We start from the raw sequence: 22,425 nt of genomic DNA, 5'->3' as shown, positions 1-22,425 counted from the left end.
CTAAAAAAGTATCAAGGGATCAAAAGTGATCTTGACTGGCAGTTGGAATATTATCAGAAGTTGAAGGTATGTGGATGGGGAAGAGGACTGAAATCTTTCATATGAGAAATGGGACAGAATTGTATTATGGTAGCATTGATGTTTGGTGAAGACGATGTAGATTATCTTTATCTCAGTAGAAAATAGTAAGGAGGCCAGTATCTTTAAGACATTGGTTATGAAAGATCCTGAAGCATGTATTATCAGTATTGCAAGATTTGTTGTGTGGAACATCAGTGCTGTGATAAATGCACAGAGCCCTGAATATCATGCCATTGGCTGAAAAATCAAAAGAGAGGAAAGTGGTGACCTAATCAGAGGGTAGGGAAGAAGAAGATACACCATTAGTCATTAATTTGTCAAGGAATCCTTTATGCCAGCTTTTGTACACAAGTCATTAGTAACAGTTTGAAGAAACTGATGTCTTCACTTAGTATTTGTAGGAAATGTGATCAGCACATTCCTTAGAAGAACTGATGTGGATCAGGAGTGGAAGAATCCATATCTATGATAACCGATTGTTGGTGGTGGGCCCTCTAAGTAGTAAAGAAGTTATCTATAGATCTTCTCTTCATTTTTGAGAGGACTGAAGTGCAGGCATTTGGACAGTAGTTCAGTGACTCATTTTTATCTCTCTTAGATGTACTGAATAGTTGGGTAGGTGCCACGTGAACATAGCGCAGCTGGACTGGGGAAGAGATATCACCTGAACCATCAGGAAACCTTATTTGCATTGAGGATTACTGAGGGTTTTTCTGATCTCTCTGGTGAAATTTCAGAGGATGCATGACTGAACTGTTTGTAATTTTTTTTTTTTTTTGTTGTTGTGCTTTTGGTATTTTTTGCAGATTTTTTTTTTGTGAACCACAGTGTTTTCACTGTTATTTTCGATAGTGTATTTCATGGTTATTGATGTCAGTGTAAAATCTCTTGTGGTGAAATATAGAAATATTTTTCACCTATATCGATTTTACATGGGTCATAAAATACATATAATTAGAAATGTATGTAACCTACTGTAATGTAATAAATTTTGTAATATAATGTTAGAATAACTGAATGTAGAACCACAAGCAATTGTAACTAAAAAGATCAGACAGGATTAGGCTAGTGAACTTAAGGTCAACAACAGTCTGAAAGGTCACCGGATTATGTGAGTTTTGTGCCAAAACCTAACGTAAGCGTGAGTAATGTTAGGGAGCCTCCAGTAAATCCAGGAAGTTTTGGAAGGAAGGCCAAGGGACGGCAAATGATATAAAAGGCAGAGATTGAGGGGCAAAGAGGGCTCTTTCTCTCTTATTTTTTGTTCCTGTGGCAAGCTTTTCGAGGAGGGGAAGAGTCGTGGTACCTCAAGCAGTAGTTCTGGAGATCATGGGAAGTTCGCTGGCAGTATTACAAGATATCCTTCTGTGAAATTCTTTGACGAGTGTACCGATCCATGTGCGTGCTGATTTGTAACAGCCGAACTAGTTCCTGACATCGCCGAAGAAATGCGGTACTGTTACAAGGGAGAAAATCGCCAGACAACTACCATCGGATAGTGCCGATCACAGCCGTAGTGCAAGATCAAGAAAGGAACCAGCAGAATTCATCCTTAACCCTTTTGGATTCAGGACTGTACATGACGTAGTTGAACTTGTAAGTAGATTGCTTTCTGTTAATAGCCTAGCTTATGTACAGACAGTAGCTGTTAATTCTGTGTAACTAATGGCATAATGTGTTGAAGAGGTCAGAAAGCCGAACGTGAGTTTGAATGTGTATAATAGAATATTGTAATCTTGAATAGTTCTTGTGTTATATAATGCTTAGAAAGTGTATAGTATAACTTTTGCCTTTTATTATTTACAATGAAAGTAAGGTAATGTGTGCTAAAATCCCTCCACGTGGCTAATAAGTTGAGTGTAAATAATTTCTTTGTCTAATGCTTTAAGTGAATTGTTTTAATGGAAGTGTGGAGAATCAGGCTCGTGATATGTCTTATTCACTTTTGTATATAACTTGTCTAAGTTAAAACAAACATGTTTGATTTTGTTAATAGCTTGCCTGATCTTTGTTAGTGCCAGTGCACTGTCTCATAAAAACAAATCATACCTGTGTGTCCTAAGTAAAGTAACAGCCACAACTGAGTAATTTGGAGTTGCTTGAGATAAAATTGATTTAAGGGATATTGTACGTGCTTAGCTAAATTATTCTCTTGTATGTAAAGGAAAGATAAAAAATTCTTTTACATGATCCTTAATGGTGCAGTCGTTAACAAAAATAATGTAAGGATTAATACATTTGAATTATAGCAATGTAGATTAAGGATTTGGTCCCAGTCAGAGGCTTTTCCTCAGTCTATGATACTAGCACATGTGAGAGCATACAGCAAGTACCCAGTCTCTGGCCTGTTCTTATCTTTAACATTGTGTCATATTCCCTTTATGTGCATGATCTGACAGAGAAAGTATCAGCAGGATTATTGACTAGCTGGTTAAAAATCTTCATAATGTCTTTACTGTCAGGTTCAGCCCTGTATTATTAGCAGCTGGCCTGCAAACCCACTTTACTGCTGCACTCTTGAATGGAGGAACTGCTGACTTCCTAGTTAATTGCAGTGTGTTAAGCATGCCCAAGAAAGGGATATTGCTTGCACAATGCATATATAAAGAGAGAGAGAAGACAGAAATTGAAGAATGAACATGGCAGTAGCTACTTTAGTTTTTCAGCAAGCATGGCAGTGGTGTTTCCCCTCTCATAAAAGTTACTTTAATTTTGTCTCTGAGTACACAATTTTGTTCACATCACATTGCATCATAACACACTAAAATCCATTATCTTCAAAAAAAAAAAAAATTTTTTTTTATAAAAATATAAGCACAAATATTACACTTTGTCTGAGGATCTCTTATGGCACAATTAGCATGCTACAACATGAGTTTGAAAGCACTGGTTTAAATAATGTTGCAGTTGAAGATGGAAACAGGATTAAAGTGTCCTTAATAGCTCTCTTACACTTTCTAGGAAAAAAGATGCTTAAAAAAAAATCTCATATCCAGTAAACGTCCTTACCAAAAACAAGAAGAAAATCTCTCTAAACTGTCATCTCCTTGAACTGATATTAAAAAAAGAGTTCTGAACTGGAAAACTGTCGTGCTAAAAAAAAAAAGTTCAAGAAAAAGAACTCGAAACTCCTCTTCCCGTTGTATACGAACACGAAAGTTCATATCTTTTTTTTTTTTATTTTTTTTTATTTATTTATTTTATTTTTTTTTTTATGCAGCTCTGTAATTTAGGATACAAATCTGGAGGCAGCTTGAAGACAAATACTGTTTTGATTAATGAAATCCAGTCTATTCAGAATTGGAGTAGTGGATCATAGGTACTCTTTTTGCATAGAATTATTAGTTTCTTACACAAATGAAACTTTGCTGACCATAAACAAGTCCTCGAGTCTTCTGGTGATAACATAGTAAATCATATACAAGTTCTAATATAAATGATAATAAAGATTGATCAGTCTTCAGATGACACTGATCATACGACAAGAACCTGGTCTCCAGTATTCCCAAGGGAAATTAAAAACGAATTTGCTTTTGCAAACTAGTTTGTGGTGCACGAGTCATTATTTATTAATAGATTTTATTAGAAACAGTGTATCGGTACCTGCTGACCTAAAAAAAAAAAAAAAAAAAAATTGCTTAGAGAAGTAATGATAGATGGCTGAGTTCTCTGCTTTGGTTTCCTTTACCAATTAGAAGTCAAACCAAAGTAGAAAAATGTCATCGGATTGTGTATTGAGAGAATTCAGTGTGAGTAGCAAAGGGAAAGATTTTCGAAAAGAGAAGTTGACAGGTTAAAAACTATTACTTACATCATCAGATTAATTACAAATATGAATTTATGATTTATATATCAGATAACCAAGAACCAGTAATAGAAAAAATTAAAAAATATAAAACATAAATGGATGGAACACATTCAAAGAATGAAAACAGAAAGAGTACCAAAACAAGCCTTAAAGTACAAGCCATTAGGAAAAAGAAAGCCAGAACATCCTCTTAAACGATTCAACGATGACTTCTAAGGCCTGAACAGACCATGCTAGGCCTAAATCCTTGATATGGATGATGATATCAGATAAGCAATTTGATAAGTGTTATTAAAAGTTTGCCAAATCTTGAAGTTGTAGAAAATTGTTAATGCTATGAACTGACAATATTAGTCATAATCAAATTCCTGATTTGTACCCGCAAGGGGGGGGGGGGGGGATGTACAGGATATAATAGTACTACATGAAAAATTTACATCATTAATAACTTCCTATTTACAATTTTCCTCCAAATCAGTCTGTTATTTGTCAAGACTCCAATATTATCAGATCTTATATTTCTATCGTCTAAGGCACTTTTTACTGTATCAATCCACCTAATTCTTGGTCTTCCTCCGGGTCGTTTTCCTGCTAACCTGGCAGAGAACACTTGTTTTGCTAATCTTTCCTTGCCCATTCTGTTTAAGTGACCATACCACCTGAGATTAGCTCTGCTAACACATTCCTGGATGCTGACAATGTCGTTCTTTCCTAATATCCTTGTTTTTAATATGATATTGCCATTGATGCCATCTATTCACCCCTCTAATCTTTCTCACGACTCTCATATCTGCAGTCTCTAGTCTTTGGTCAAGTGTTTTACTTCTGACCCAGCTCTCAGATTCATAAGTTAAAACTGGTTTGAACACTGTCTTGTATAGCTAATTTAGTGTTCGGACTAATTTCTCTCTTATTCCATATGAATTTATTCAGTTGACTTCCTACCATGCCAGCTTTGTTGATTCTGTTGTCTATTTCTATATTTAATTTACCATCTTCAGTAAAAATCGTGCCTGAGTAGCTGAAATGTTTTACTTGTTCCACAGGTTCTCCATTCACAACACAGTTGACATTTTCAACGATTCTACCTATTTTCATTGTCTTTGTCTTTTTATTGCTGACCTTCATACCATACCTATTACAACAGTTATTGCCTTGTGTGGGAGTGATATGTAAAAATTAGCTTTAATTTTTAAAGTTCATATCTTGAATTTTTCATCTTGAATAGTAAACTATTTTTTATTTGTCTGTATAATTTTTTTAGGTGATGCATGGTGGGTTATTTAATAGTGATGATGTTACTCTAGAGCAGATTGAACAAATAAATAGAAATAAGCAACCTCCCGAAGAAGGCAAGTAATCTTCTTTTCATGTGATATTATGATTATTTGTTTATCTCATTAAGTATGGTATGATGGTTTTAGATTTTAATTGAAATCTTATTGATGAGAATCCATGTTTTTCCCCCTCATTATTTATTGGAGTAGATCACAATACTTTCCAACTATTGTATTTCGTGCATTTTATTTCTTATTCACAGCATTTACATTTTTTTTTTTTTTTTTTTTTAAATATTAAGCTGTATTCTCTGTTTTTACGATGTGTTGATACTTAATTAAGAAAATGGATCATTATCTAGAAAATTGTTCAACTTGCAGTCTGAGTTTATTTTCGTGCTTTTTTTTTTTTTTTGTCTGTGATGAATAGAAACATAAGCAAACATTTATAAAAATAATACCAATGGATAAGTTACATGGTAAAGAATATTACAGAATTTTATTTTTTATTATTTCACAGATGTAAAAAAAAAAGGAAATCATTAGTTTTCATTAGCATAGAGCTAAATGGTCTGTGTAATGAAGTCATTATGGCATGGGGGGGGGGAAACATTTCCATTAATTGAGATCAGCAGAAAGTGTTAAGGAGCACTTTCTCCAGCAAAGAGAATAAAAACAATCCATCAGATTTACTGAGATTGGGGTTGTTGTAGTTACAGCCAATCAACTAAAATATAAGCCAGTGTATATGTTTGTTAATTGTATGTGTATATTCTGTAGCTGATTTTCCTGTTTTGCAGGATGATATTTCTTTCCATCTAAGGGATATCATTGATGCCGTCTAATCTATGGACTTTCAAAATTATTAGAGCAGTATGGTAATACTCTCTCCAGCTCTTTTGTGTAATCATTTCATGATGTTCTTTTGTAGGACTGCTCTCAAACTTTGTAAGACTTGCCTTTTTCCAGAGAACCATGAGTTAAAAGGTGATATGTTCTGTAATACCAGACTTCTGTCTCATGGTATTTGGTGCAACTTTGATGTCTCTCTCTCTCTCTCTCAATGCAGCTGGATCTTCCAGATTGGTCAGTGTGATAAACCACAAGTGTAAAGGATCTGTTAAACATCATAGTAGGTTATTGGGGAAAGTCTGGCCTTCATTTAGCCTACAAAAGACCAATAGACTTGAGCGTGTTGAAGACACATTCTGATATACCATTTTAACTAATCAGTGGCTATAAGATTGCATTCCTCTTGAGAGAGAGAGAGAGAGACTGAAGAAGCTTGCTATTTGTTTCATGGCTTTTAATGAAAGACTCATTGAAATGATTAAACAAGAAAGTGGGTTCTGTATACTGCATTTCTTGCTTCAACAAGGCATCTTTGCAGCAAAAGTTGCAAGCACAATGAATAAAAGTTCTTATAGGACTGATTTTTTGATAGTGATGATGGTATGACTGAGTGTAATATAATAATGTTAATTTTTATATCCTTTCTTTTAGGGTTACACGGTGATCAGCATTCATTTTAAAAATTTTTTATGGAATTTACAACCGTGTTAAAAAAAACTTTTTTATTATCCCGACATTTCGATCTTCACATCAAGATCATCATCTGGAGTGTACATAAGTATACAGAACAAGCTGAGTTACATCATTAACTGTAAGCTAGAGAAACAATGATTTGATCACATGTTATTCTACTGGTGTGACCTCTGGTGGAAAAAAAAAATAAAAAAATAAAATAAAAATAAAATAAAATAAAAATATTTACATCAAGCTAAATTTTATTTTTACAATGACAGGAATAAACATTCTTTTAGATGGTTTTCTTTCAGAAACAATTGGTGTCCTATTTTTAGTATTACAATTCCTATTTTTGATTTACAATACTGGATTTTCTACAGTCCTGTTTATAGTTGTTCTTGGTGAGGAAGGTCGATTTTATACCTTCCATATGTTTGGGATTTTTAAACCATCATTGTTGTTCAGATTGGGGTGGTTGCTGATAATCTCGCAAGCTTCCTTGAATTTCCGTTCATACCATGTTCTAGTGTGATGTAGACAGCTGGTAGTTTTCCAGTCAATTCTGTGTAAGGTATTCAGGGCATGATCAGAAAGGCCAGCTTCACCATAATTATTATATTTAATGTGTCGTTTATGTTCTTTTTGTCTAATAGGAATAGTGCGTCCTGTTTCTCCTATATATGGTATGTTGCAAGTACAATAAATCCAGTATACTCCAGGGTGAGCTAGTGGAGGGAGTGGGTCTTTGAATGAGTTGAGTAAGTTTTTTAATTTTGCAGGAGGTTTAAAGGTGGCTTTGAGGTTGTACTTTTGTAGTACTCTGTTTATTTTGTCTGATATTCCTTTAATGTAGAGAATGGTTATAGTTTTACTGTAGTCTGGTTTCTCTTTGTTTTTTATTGTGGTTTTGTAGAGAATTTTGTTTATAGTATTTTGGCTGTATCTGTTTTTTTGTAGGTTATTACTGATAATTTTAAACTCGTCTTTCAGTGCCTGTTCACTGGAACAAATCGTCTGAGCTCTGCTTTTTAGCGTGTTGATGACACCTAGTTTTTGTGTTGGGTGGTGGTAGGAGTTTATGTGTATATATTGTCCCGTATGTGTCGGTTTTTGGTAAACAGTGAAGGAAAGATTGCCCGAGGGAAGACGTGTGACAGGTGTACCTAGAAACAGAAGTGTGTTGTGTTTTTCAATTTCAATTGTGAACTGTATGTGTTTATGTTGTTTGTTTAGGTGGCTAAGGAATGTGTCTAATGTCTGGTGGCCATGGGACCAGATTGCGAAAAGATCAATGGTCCCCCCCCCCCCCCCCCACCAGAGGTCATGCCAGCAGAATAACGTGATCAAATCATTGTTTTGTTTTCATGTACAAATCATTGTACATGATATAAAAATAAAATGAATTCATTTTTATATCATGTACATATCTTTTATGTTACTCCATCCTACAAAAGGTTGTACCTAGAGTACATTTGTACTGTGAGTGGGCTATTGGACGTTGACGATGTTTTTGCGATCTGGTCCCATGGCCGCCAGACATTAGACACATTCCTTAGCCACCTAAACAAACAACACAAACACATACTGTTCACAATTGAAATTGAAAAACACAACACACTTCCGTTTCTAGATACACTTGTCACACGTCTTCCCTCGGGCTATCTTTCCTTCACTGTTTACCGAAAACCGACACATACGGGACAATATATACACATAAACTCCTACCACCACCCAACACAAAAACTAGGTGTCATCAACACGCTAAAAAACAGAGCTCAGACGATTTGTTCCAGTGAACAGGCACTGAAAGACGAGTTTAAAATTATCAGTAATAACCTACAAAAAAACGGATACAGCCAAAATACTATAAACAAAATTCTCTACAAAACCACAATAAAAAACAACGAGAAACCAGACTACAGTAAAACTATAACCATTCCCTACATTAAAGGAATATCAGACAAAATAAACAGAGTACTACAAAAGTACAACCTCAAAGCCACCTTTAAACCTCCTGCAAAATTAAAAAACTTACTCAACTCATCCAAAGACCCACTCCCTCCACTAGCTCACCCTGGAGTATACTGGATTTATTGTACTTGCAACATACCATATATAGGAGAAACAGGACGCACTATTCCTATTAGACAAAAAGAACATAAACGACACATTAAATATAATAATTATGGTGAAGCTGGCCTTTCTGATCATGCCCTGAATACCTTACACAGAATTGACTGGAAAACCACCAGCTGTCTACATCACACTAGAACATGGTATGAACGGAAATTCAAGGAAGCTTGCGAGATTATTAGCAACCACCCCAATCTGAACAACAATGATGTTTTAAAAATCCCAAACATATGGAAGGTATATATTCGACCTTCCTCACCAGGAACAACTATAAACAGGACTGTAGAAAATCCAGTATTGTAAATCAAAAATAGGAATTGTAATACTAAAAATTGGACACCAATTGTTTCTGAAAGAAAACCATCTAAAAGAATGTTTATTCCTGTCATTGTAAAAATAGAATTTAGCTTGATGTAAACATTTTTATTTTATTTTATTTTTATTTTATTTTTTTATTTTTATTTTTTCCACCAGAGGTCACGCCAGTAGAATAACATGTGATCAAATCATTGTTTCTCTAGCTTACAGTTAATGATGTAACTCAGCTTGTTCTGTATACTTATGTACGCTCCAGATGATGATCTTGATGTGAAGATCGAAACGTCGGGATAATAAAAATGTTTTTTTTAACACAGTTGTAAATTCCATAAAAATTTTTTAAAATGAATTCATTTTTATATCATGTACATATCTTTTATGTGACTCCATCCTACAAAAGGTTGTACCTAGAGTACATTTGTACTGTGAGTGGGCTAAGATCTTTAATTTATTTTTTATAAATGTGTCATCAGAACTTTGTCATCACTGTACCTTGTACTTGTGTTCTGATAAGTGAAATAGCCAGCACGAATTTTGAAATCACATGCTAAACTGTATCAGCAGAAAACTCTTGAAGTAATTCATTAGTTTGTTGTAAAAGTATGTTGGTAAACAGGGAAACAATGTTAAGACTAATTAATGTCTTTAGACCCAGAACAAAGTTCTGAGATCTTAATTTTGAAATTTAGAGAGTGTTCTTGATCTAAAACAGTAATTTCTGATGATGGAGGATACTAAGATGAAAAGCAGCAGCAGCATGGCTAGCTTGTGGCTAGGACAGTCAATGTAAACAGCTACAAATCGTAGCAGAATATCCTAAGAAATTATTGGAGATCTTCAGTTTCATCTTAAAATCAGCATACCAACTGAAGACTGTCTAATGAATTTGTGTAGTCTGTTAATCAGATTTGAGATAGTCTCATCATTTTTAGTGAGTCTTTTGTCCACAAAACCATCTTGGTATTAGTACTGTAATTGGTGAAAGGTTGGATAATCCATCAAGCCTGCTGTTAAAACTAGATATGGAACTTTGTTCATCATTCAGTCCTCCCTAAGCAGGATGACAGTCTTACACTGAGAATAAAATTCCTCTCCCACCTAAAGATATTTATAAATATCTCTGTCCATAGTGAGATTTAAACCTATGATGTGTTATTTGGAGAGAAGTGATACTATCCACTTGGCCAACCAGGCTAGTAGCATGAATTATTTTGAAGATCTTCAAGTGGCATTTTTCCCTGTCCAAGATTTCTTCTTTTCTAGGTTTGACAAAGACCAGCTTTTCACCACTGGCCCTTTGTGGCCAGTGGGGTAACCATTGGATATTTTGTGACCTTACTATCATTGAAAGGAATAATTTTGGCATTTGAGCCAAATTTTTTGGCTTCTAGCCAAAAAGTTTGATTTTGAAGAACCTGTTGTTACTGCTAAACACTGGGTTCTTGTGGGGGGGGGGGGGATTGTTCAGAGAAGTTTTCTCAAGGAACAATTATAAAAAGAAACCTGTAAAACAATTGTTACAATGAGTTGTGTTTAGCCCCTTTATAGAAGTCGAATAGCACTCCTTAACCTGCCCATCTAAATTAATAGATTTTTTTATGTCATTAGGACTATAATACAATTAGACTATTCTGTTCTATTTAAACTAATGATGTCATTAAATGATTGCATCATTTAATTTTCTGTTATGTTTGTGCTTGTATTCCAATTCATTCATAGTGAAGATGTCCTCAATAACTGTAATGAGTGATTTCACAACAATGAGTGAAAATTATAATAGTAATCACCAATAAGTTATCTGTTGTTATTCTCTTTTTTATATATCATAAAGATGAAAATATATTATAATTATTACGAGATCTGTGGTTGATGTTATCGAAAGCCTGCAAAAACTAATCAGTTTTATAAAAATAATAATAATAAAGATTATTGAATTAAATACAAGAAATATGTGATATCTAAAAGCTGCTATTACTTTAAATTATCAAAAATTCATAATAACAGCTAATCTTGCTAAAAGTTCTTTTTCTTCTTCTTCAAACTTTTGGTTCTGTCCACTGCTGAATAAAGAGGTCTCTCTCCCCCCCCCCCCTTCATGGTTTTCCAGGCCACTTGGTTTTCTGCCTCTCCTATCCATCTCACTCCTGCAACTTGTTCCAATTCGTCCCTCCCTCTTCTTCTCGGTCTTCCTCTTCTTGCTCCATCCATTGGTCTCCACTCTGTTGTTTTGCTAGTCCATCTTCCATCAAGCAATATGTCCAGCCCATCTTCACTTAGCCTGTTTAATGTATTTTACGATATCCGTGACACCTGTTTGAGATCTCATCCAGGTATTTGTCTTCCTATCTCTTAATGTTATTTTTAGCATATTTCTTTCCATTTGATGTGTTGTCCCAGCTTTTTGTTTAGGGCTTCTGTTAAAGTCCATGTTTCTCCTCCATATGTTAGGACAGGAAGTATGCACTGGTTGAAAGCTTTCCTTTTTAGACTCATAGGGATGTTGTTAATAATTGGTGGATTTTTATATTGAGGAGATTATTCATAGATATTATCATAATATTATTAATCCTACCATAGAGATGATCTCTGTTTCTAACAAATATTTTTTTTATTCCGAGGGTACCTATATGTTATTATATGCACAAGGGTTCACTCCAATTGGTGCAGTGATCTTTACTCTTTCTTTCAGAATCCAAATAATCACTGACTCAAGACCAAAATACAAAATAAACACATTTAATAAAACAAAAACAATATATATACACTTCAAACAACTTTACATAACTAACTACAAATTAATTGGATCCAAGGCCTTTTAAAAATAATCTTACACTTAAGACTAGACTAAACACGTTGTTTGCACAATCACAAAATGTTCATAGCCAGTTTCTTTCTCTGTCAAGGCCCTTTTCAATAGATATATGACTCTATTCTTCATTTTTACAGGATCCTTTCTCATCACATGTAACACACATTAATTCTTCCTGACTTAATTCTGTCTCTTTTCTTCAGTAGAAATAGTAGTCAGATCTGTCGTCCTTAATACAGATGAAACTTCCTAATCAGAGTTTTCTCGAACATTCCTTTAGAACGTAAATAGCAAATTCTTCTTTTATTCACTAAATGCTTATTGACAGTCTTAACTCTTCCAATTAAAAAAAAAAAACTTGCACTTCTATGATTCCCTTTTCCGGAATCTACTATAAATCTTTCAATTAGTGTTTCCTCCAATATTCCTTTTAAAACGATTTATAGCAATATTTCCCTTTTATTTATCCACATACTTATTCCACATTAAAACTTAATAGTTCCACGATTCCTTTTTCGGAATATACTATTAATTTTCCTCCAACTGTCACTTAAAAAACTTAAGTTCCTCTGAACCTAAATATCTGCCGGCTTGTGTTTTAAATTCCTTTTGAACACTCTCTTGTTTACAGCCATTACCCAGATACCGAACGCTTTCTTGTCAGCTCTCAATCACACATCAAACTTCTTGGCGAGCACGCGCACTCCTTGAAAATGACAAGCGAGAAACAAGGTGTATAATGGCTGACACGGTTGTTTCCGTTAGCGACAAGAGAATGTCTTCATAAAACACAAAACTTAATATTTCAAACCATAATAAATTTGCTTAAAGTAACACAACTATTCAAATCCGGTAAGTACATTAAATTTTTAACTGCTTTACATATCACTTTTAACAAAACAATTTCCATAACGGGCATATCGCAAGTGCCGACAATGCGTGTTATGAAAACAAAACTAATAAACATACTAACAAACAATACGTAAAAATATTCAGAATTTTAATTATGATTATTTTTACAATGTCACTTCTGAATATGTCTCTCATTTTCCCATAAACCATCCATCCGTCCAAGGTGAATTCTTCGTTCAATCTCTTTTCTTTGGCAGTCCTCAAAAGATGTCAGATGGCCCAAATATACATATAAGGTAACTTTGAGAGTTCTTTGGCTTATGTACTTATTCATCATTATTATTTTTTCTCTATTTATTTTTAATCCAATTACTCTGTAGGCTTCATTTAGCTGATTTAGCTTTTCTTTCAGATCTTCAAGATTATCTGCTATTTGGACATCATCATCTGCAAATTTCAGATGATGCAGCCTTTCTCCATTTATGTTTGTTCCTTTTGTTTCCCAATCAAGGCTTCTAAAAACTTCCTCTAGTGCAGCTATAAATAATTTGGGAGATATGGTATTGCCTTGCTAGATGCCTTTTTTGTATTGAAAACTTTTCACTGTTTTTATATACATATATACAGAAGTTGCATTATTGTAAATATGTTTTAGTGTTTCAATATATGGGTTCTCAGATCCCTGAATTTCAAGAGCTTTTAGTATTGGATTAATTGAATCAAATGCTCTTTCGTAATCTATATAGGCCAGACATAAGGATTTATTGTATTCAATTGAGTTTTCAATAAGTTGTCTTAATGTGTGAATATGGTTCAAAGTATTGTAATTCTTCCTAAATCCAGCATGTTTTCTCAGGAATTGCATCCCCCTCAAGTTTAGATTTTATTCTATTATTTATAATTTTTGTGAAGACTATATATGGTGGGGAGTAGGATTATAGGTCTGTAGTTTTTAATTTCTTCCTTATTGCCCTTTTTAAAAAATATTATTAGGAGTGAATTGCTAAAAGTTACTATCATGCAAAACACACACACTCACTCTAGAATGATGCTCACATGATGAGACATCATTCTAGAGCAGTGTTTCTCAAACTTCAGATATCCGTGTACCCCTTCTTAAATTTTCATTATTACCAAGTACCCCCCCCCCCACCCGTATCAAAATAATAATAAATAAATAAATAAAGTATATTTCATTGTAAATGTCGGTTTTATTTGAATTTATATGTTCATTTAAACAACAAATATGATTTATTTTTAATAGAACAAAATTTGGAATCGGTTCCTCTTCATTTCTCATCCATGAAATCCTAAGTAATTCATATCATACTTACGAAGATTTTCATCTTCTTCCTAGTTGGTTCTCTAGAAATGTCAGACGACACACGCTTATCAATTTTATTTGATACAGATACAATATCAACGTTTTCTTGTTGCTTACAGCTACTTGAATTTACTATATTGCTCTCTTTTGTGTGTTTTATAAATGTCTTTAACCAATGATCCATACTTAAGAATTTGAAAGCTAAAAAAAAATTACCATATATACTCGAATATAGCTTGCACTTTTTTCCCAAAATTAAATCTAAAAAATCGTGGTGCGAGATATATGCAGGGATATTCGGAAACGAAAGTTTTCTGAAAAAAACTGAAAATGGTGTGACTTACCAAGAAGCTCCTATTTGCTATTGCTACTTTAGGCATAGAACAATTTCCTTGTGTGCATTGTCAGAGTCATCTACCCAAATAGCATCATCTTCTTTCCCATTGTTTCAAGCAAAAATTAACAATAATTTACAAGACTTGAGATACATAATGAACAATCCTTCACAAATGATTAATAAGAAGTAAAAGTAGAACAAGAAAGACGGCAATGGTAGGCCAGTAAAGATAGAGCAGCTATGAAGAAGTGCATGTGATTGGTGCAGTATTAACAAAAGATCGCGCAAACCAAAAACAAAGGCAGGCCTTTGTCTTGTTGAGTTGAAATGCTAATTCTCTTCAACCGAATTCCATAATATCTGAAACACATTCACTATATATTTCTTAGTTTTAACATGTTCACGACGGGGGTACTGTATAAACTCAAGCAAAATCATATGTTGCACTGGCAACATATGGTTCTGAGTCTATACAGCAGTTTCTGTTGGGAGGGGTGATGTGATTCATTAGTTAGTGCCATTTTTTTTTATCCCAGTTGTCTCTAATTGCACTAAATGTTGAGAAATATATTACACAGACTGCAAATGTCTCTGTACCTTATTCAGTGATACAATAAAACTACTTAGTATAAAAACTAGTATAGTGACGCTGTTGGGGAGGAGGTGTTGTTTATTGCAGGGAGCGAGTTACTATTGAAATTACGAGATAGTAACTCGCAATTTCGGTAGGAGAATTCATACATAATATAATTTATTGAGAAATATATATGTTTAAAATAATTATTTTTTCTTAATAATGATTCCATGCATTAATGATGCATAGCTGAAAATTGCTGCATACCCCTGAAGACCTTTCTGAGGAAGATGGTAGGTGAAACTGCTGAACCCTGAAGAATACCTGTATTAACACAAAAAAAACCTGAATATGAGAACACATTTTCCACCATTATACACAGTGAATGATCCAAAGTACCACACTTTGAGAAACGCTGTTCTAGAGTAGCATCTGTCCTACTCATAATTTCATTCAGTAAATGTTTTTTTTTTTTTTTTTTTTTTTTTTTTGCTGTTCTGTATTTGTTGTTTGACTAACTAAATTTTTTCAGTACTCTATGTTAGATGCTAGAGTGCGCATATATTTAGTCTTTCGTGTATTTAATTTTATATACTAAGTATTATCTTTTCATATTGGTAGAAATGTAAACATACATAAAGAAAAAAAAATTCAACCATTTGCTCATAAAAATGCAGAACGTGACATCTGGTGGGGGAAAATGCATTTTCCCACATTTTCTTTTTTTCTTTGGAATTTAATTGCTAGGTTCACAGGTGTGATGGAATAATAGTGTTATCTATTAACCCTTTAACTGCTACAGTCGAGTTAACTCGAGCATGAAAAAAATGGCGACCTTGCTACAATCGAGTTAACTTGATATTTCCCCTATTGGCGACTTTTGGTACTAAATCTTTTTTTCGCGGAAATCGTCTCCCCATGCCTTTGAAAGTCTCAATATAAAATGTGGATACCTCCAAAGAGGTTAAGTTAATTTATGGCCACCCTGTAGATAAAGAAATTTTGCACACATTTTTTTCATGATCTTATATAATTATAAAATATTTTATATAATTGTGAAAATAACTTAGCAAGGAGGGTCATACTGATCATTTAGTATCTCAGCAGTTAAAGGGTTAAAATAAATTTTTGCCAAGGAGTTTTAGTAAAATATACTCAGCTTTCACTGTAACAGGCTACTGAAAAATCTTGGCCTAGACCTGGAGCATTGGAATTATTTTAATTACACTTTAAAAAGCATTATTTAACACTTATTGCCATTTTAAGTTCAGTTTTTTTAAGAATTCTATATCTTCTTTCTTTTAAGAGTGATGACGAAGTATATGACTATGTGCCATTTATTTTAACTATTCAACTAGGTTCAGTAATAATAGGACCAATAAACTTGTTGAATAATTAAAAGTTGCATGTGGTTAGATACTGTGCCATTGCTTGCTCATAGATAGAAACTTTGAGAATAAAGATTGTCAAGTCAAAGATTATCAAAAAAAAGGAAAATATGATAGAAAACACTTGTTTTCTATCATATTTTCCTTTTCTTTTGTATCTTCGTAATCTTGTTGTTTCATGGAAGTACTAATTTGGGCAAAATTTCATTTTGATCAAGAAATGCACTATTACTTTATTCCAGTTATAAATTCATATTGTATTTCAACAATTGGAGCCTCCATAGCTTAGTCATTATAGATGAAGCCCTTTGGTCAGAAAGACCTGGGTTCAATTCCCGTCAGTGATGTGAGAACCTTTATTTGGTCTCTTTTGATGAAAGGTGCGTTAGCCGGTCTTATATGGAGGTATGGGGTTTTTTTCACCTGGGAAACTTGGGTTTTTCGTCCCCAGAACAGACAAACCGGCCCTGTGAACACATGCATCTACAGACATAGGACACACCGGGAGGCATAGAGCTAATCACCTTATCCTCAAGATGGCTGCAGTTGCAAGAATAAGAAACCTCTACAGCCATAGAACACACTGGGAGGCATAGAGCCAACCTTATCCTCAAGACGGTTGCAGTTGCAAGAATAAGAAACCTTGACACCGTAAAAAAGATAGATGAGGAGGATTAAGAAAGAAGAATTTCAATGGTTGTGTAGTATTTTTTCTTGGGACAAGTGTTTTTATAAGCAAATACTACAGTTCTGCCTGGTGTAAAGTATTTTAATTCCTCCTTGCATTTACGAAAAATCCTTAACATTTAATTATTGATAAAGATGCAGAAGACTCTGACTATGACAAACACTTGTAACAAACTCCCTCACTATAATACACTACTGAAAAATTCCATCCAAGGTCAATAGGTGTAGTGCTGTGCTGAAAGAAATTCACTATCACTTATAATTTTTATTGCTTAGTGTGATAAGACCTTCCCATTTATTGGACACCTTAATGACTTACAAAAGTTCTATATGGTCTCTGAAGTGGAAGTTTCTAGATTCCCTTGGCCTGCCCATGTCTTTTTTTTTTTACATTAAAAAAATTAATAAATAATAAATAATTAATTTCAATAGCAAATCAGTTGCAGAATATACCCTGCTTAAACTATAATAGCATGGCTTTTAATGTTACTGTAAATGACACATTAATTAAAATATTTTATTACTCATTTACTATATCTGAGCAAATATTAAATAATATTTCAAAAAAAAAAAAAGATATAGTAAAAGTCCAAAACGACAAGTCTATTTATATATCCAGCATTAAATATAAGAATATTGTGACATTTTGATTGTTGACAAGAATGATATTTCTTTATTTTCACTATAACAACTACTTTTTGGTTATTTTTCCATAATCATGTAAATATATGTTTGCTGTTGTAGCATAGTCACTGTTTCATGTTCAGAAGCATGATCATTTTTAATTTAATTGTATAAAATTACCTCTGGCAATATGGCTTAGTTACTACTGCTATATTATCTGCTATATTCCACTACATGGGAAATAATGACCACCCACTTATGTTTTATTGGTTCATTTGTTTTGATAATCATATTCAATAACTTACTTATTGAATGTGATTAATCAAAAAACATTCAAAAGCAATAGTATCATTTTAAATAGACTTTAAAAGAGCATTATTTAAATTTATTGCCATTTTGTGAATCATCTGTAAATTGCCAGGGTGATAAACTCAGTTTGTCTCATGGAATATATATATATATACAAATTTTGAATATGTTTTTTTTTTTTTTAAATGGAAAGCTCATAATTAAAAAAAGGCATTTTTAAATTATGAATATTTGTTATAACAGATTTATACTGTATATGCTATTCAGGATCATGTAATTATCATAATAATCATTTATAAACATTTTGTCTTTATAATTTTGTTGTTTATTTTTAGGTATAATGTGTGAACTTTTATGGTCAGATCCACAGCCACAAAATGGACGTTCACCAAGTAAAAGAGGAGTAGGAATTCAATTTGGACCTGATGTTACAAGAAATTTCCTTAGTATAAATAAGTTAGATTATGTAATCCGTAGCCATGAGGTTAAAGCACAAGGATATGAGGTGGCTCATGATGGGAAATGCATTACTGTCTTTTCAGCACCCAATTATTGGTATGCAACTTTTACTTCTTCATTAAAATTTTTTTTAAAAAATTGAATGACAACTTTTGAGTCAATTCTGTGTTTTTCAATATATGTTGTTCTTTAGAAACTGGAATGATATATAAATGCACATACTTATAGGAAAAGAAAATGTGTAAGATTTAGATAGGATGCATCAAAATTCAGCAACTGAAATATATGCTAATTTTTGATTTTTTTTAAAAGGAATTAACATTTACAAGAACGATGTTTGTAATTTCTTTAAAAATGCTAAAACTGTCAGTTGAATAGTAACCTCTGTAGGCATTGCATTTCACTCATTGCTAGTTATATTTGTCAAGAAATCATATGGTTTCATTTTACCAAGTGAGGAAACAAAAGTGTAGTGTACATGTGAAATAGCTTCACAAGGCTGCTTATACATAAAGTAGACAGTGCACAACATGCTTACATCCTTATGCAAGTATCATGCTGTGCTACACCATAAAATGTGGCATTGCACATATATCCATAAAGGGAGTGTGTGTGCATTGAATCATGGCATACATAGAGCAACTTGATGTGAAGTAGACTGTTCATAGGCTACATAATGAGGTCATGAAGTACCTAAGTCATGAAGATATTTCATACAAACGTTTCATTTGCTCATACTTGATAAAATAAGGATGCAACAAGAATATCATTTCAAGTATAAATCACTGTTCTAACATGAATATTTTAATATTTGAAAAAACATCTATGAATGTTTTGAATTTCATCTCTTTCATGTTTTTCTTTCATTTCATTGTGTGCATGCATAAATGTAATGTTTCTGTACACTCAACAGTTTTTAAATATTTCCATAGGAAATAATCTGGAATACTAAAATTAAGAAACATTAGACTTTGAGATGCACGTTGGTGCAAATTTGTGCCTTGAAGCTGCAAAATCAGCTTAACAAAAGTAATAGATACTAGAAAGAATATAGAAAATAATATCATGAAAGTAACATGATAATATTAAAGTTATCGAGAAAATTAAGGAAAGGGAGAAAGTTTACCACAACAGAAATCAGTAGATGATTGAAGTGTTATTAAAAAAAAAAAGATCCAATCTAGGTAACTGGGAGGAGACCTTTGATCTGTATAAGTAATAAGCATAAGATAATTTATTCAGCCAACAGGGATCAGGATATCTATAGCATTTATAGCACCAGATCTGAAAATAAACTTCATTGCATCAAGAATAATCATTACGTCTACATTTTTTCCCCCCGTGGATATACTAACTGAATCTACTGGCTCTGTAGTCTCTTGGGTGTGCTTTTTCAGGATTAAATTCACAAAGACAGATTTTTTTGGTTGGGGGAGTAAAAAAAGTTAGTTTTCATATTAATGTTGTCAATTGTTGTTGATCCAGGAACAAGTAGACTTATTAACAATTTTGGATGTACATTATAGTTTTTTCATAAATATATCTTCGGGGTTAAAACCATGTTATTATATGAGTATTTCTTATCAGGCTCCCTCAGCAGGTTTAGTAACACCTCTTTCTGATGGGACAATAAAATGTGGCATAAAGAATTCTTATTGTACAGTTGATTCTCACTGCAGGACTTTTCAATAGTTTGTTATAATAAAGTTTGCTATAATTAGATATGACTGTTCTGTGTAGGAGTGCAAGTCATTTGAGATGCTTCTTTGAACTCTGTGATGTAGTTGATGTGCTGTAAAACATTTTGGTTTGCTCCATATTACTTTGTATTTCTCCATCAATTTGTGAAAAGCAAAAACTCAATTATTTATGTGCTTATGTTCACTCATGAATTTCTTCTAGACTATCCATTTAGCAGGTGTAATACACTGGCCTATGTAACAGATTCTGCAGACACAATATAATTTGTAAATATATGGCTTCCAAGCAGTGGATGAACTGCTTTGATGACTGTAGTGCATTGGAGGCTGTTTAGTAGAAGATAACTTTTATCTTGACTATTGGTTACCTTCTTGATACTTAGTATTGTATCCTTTAGTGTCTAAGTATTTTATGTGTGTTAATATGGTTTGGCTTGAGATTAATATTTCAAGTAATGGAGAAGTCTGTTGTCTTCTATTTCAAGTAAGAAATAGATTCTCAGAGATAAACTATTTAAATAGGAAATAAATGTAACAAGTTCATTCTTAAAATCTTAGCCGTATGCAAATGTTATCAATATATCTGATCCTATTTTTGATTTCAGGTGGTATCCTCCTATTTGAATAATTCGCACAAATATTAGCAAGCTGTAATGGGATTGTTGAGCCTATTGCAGAGTCTTCTTTTGTTCATAAATCATATAACTCATTTAATAAGTGTGTTAGTTAGACTGTGTTTGGAGAGTAATGATAATGCTTCATCCCTGGACACAACACATTCATTAACAAACTTTTCATATATATTTTTAATTAATTAAGCATCCTCTGGTGTCCAAGTCTTTATTTAATATCCCAAGTATTTTATGTATGTTAATATGGTTTGGCATCCTTTTTGGCACTGAAGGATGCTTTTTTATATATATATACACATACAGCAATCCCTCGATTAATGTGCCCCCGATTAGTGCGCCTATATCTTAAAAATAAATGTTACAGATTTTAAAAATTTTATATCTATACATTTTTTATGACTATTTTCAAAAATCACTCACCAGGATGAAATAATTTAGTTACCGATTTGAAACATTTTACAAAGTTATTTTTAAAAGCATACTGCACTATTTCCATGTGCACTATGTTCCAAATTTACCGCCAAAATTTATGTCATCTGCTTTACATAGCATTTTGCTGATCATATCTCATGCAATTGTTTTCGTTACTTTTTTATTTTAAATTATTTTCCTAACCTTTGGGCCTGTGTAGCTCAGTGGAAGTGACGCTTGCGTCCTCTGCACTTGGTTGCTCAAAGTCAAACTTAAGTTCAAGTCTAGTCGCCGACTGGAGGAACTTTTTCTAAGCCTTTCTTCGACCGGTTCTCGAATTAGTCGATCTCTGGCACGGGCAAGCGGGTTTTTCCTCCTGGAAACTCGAGTCTTTCATCCCGTAAACTCAAGAAAATCGACTGTAGTACTACCCACATTATTTCAGACAGTGACATATCTTGTTAGGGTTAGGTACCAAGAGATGGCAGCACTTGTGTGCCAGCCTCTTCATCAGTGGCTTATATAATTAGTGATAGACATGGGCCAGCTATCTCTGATTGGATACCGGTGGAAATTGAACTGCCCACTCAGTGTCCAAAAGCTAGATAGGGTATAAAGGCCACGCCTACTCCCTATAAGGGAATAAAAGGCGTTAGCTGATTTATTTATTTTTTTATTTTAACCTTTAATCATGAGTAGAAGAATCAGTGAGCAAAAAATAGAAGTGTGAAAATGATTCGAAAAGTAATCTGATTGGAAGAAAAACTTGAAATAATAAAGAAAAATTAACAAGGCGAGTCCAGAACAAAGATAGGATAAGAACAGAAAAATGGGTGAATCAACTAGAGCAATTTTCAGAAAAGCTGCTGAATACAGAGAGAGAGAGAGAGAGAGAGATGCTTCAAGTTCATCATACATGCACTCGAAATCAAAGTATTATAATGATTAAATTAGAGAGACTTCTTTCTACATGGATCGAAGATTGTAACCAAAAATGGATCCCACTGCAAAATTTAATCGTTTGTTAGTAATTTTTATTATGTTTTCAGTTAAATCTTATAATTAATTCTTGTTTGGCTTCGTCTTTGAAAAATCTGCTAATTTTGTTATTTACTTATATGTTATTGAAAGTTTATTTTTCACTTGGTCAGAACAAGTGTGTGCAAACAAAGTTT

General features: G+C 33.2%; 1 protein-coding gene across 1 annotated transcript in view; it reads left to right on the top strand.

The window, feature by feature from the left end:
- Positions 1 to 22,425, top strand: part of PpD3 (protein phosphatase D3) — a 258,573-nt gene that overhangs the window by 208,157 nt on the left and 27,991 nt on the right. The window contains exons 11-12 of the mRNA XM_090392850.1: positions 5,154 to 5,241; positions 18,384 to 18,603. Coding sequence (XP_090248976.1) covers positions 5,154 to 5,241; positions 18,384 to 18,603 — 308 coding nt within the window. The remainder of the gene's footprint in view (positions 1 to 5,153; positions 5,242 to 18,383; positions 18,604 to 22,425) is intronic.

This window comes from Typopeltis vanoorti, chromosome 1 (assembly GCF_054136105.1).
Source record: "Typopeltis vanoorti isolate ZY-2024b chromosome 1, IOZ_Tvanoo_1.0, whole genome shotgun sequence".
NCBI classification, from domain to species: Eukaryota; Metazoa; Arthropoda; class Arachnida; order Uropygi; family Thelyphonidae; genus Typopeltis; species Typopeltis vanoorti.
The sequence above is the reverse complement of the archived record's forward strand: the minus strand, read 5'-3'. Positions and strand labels throughout refer to the sequence as shown.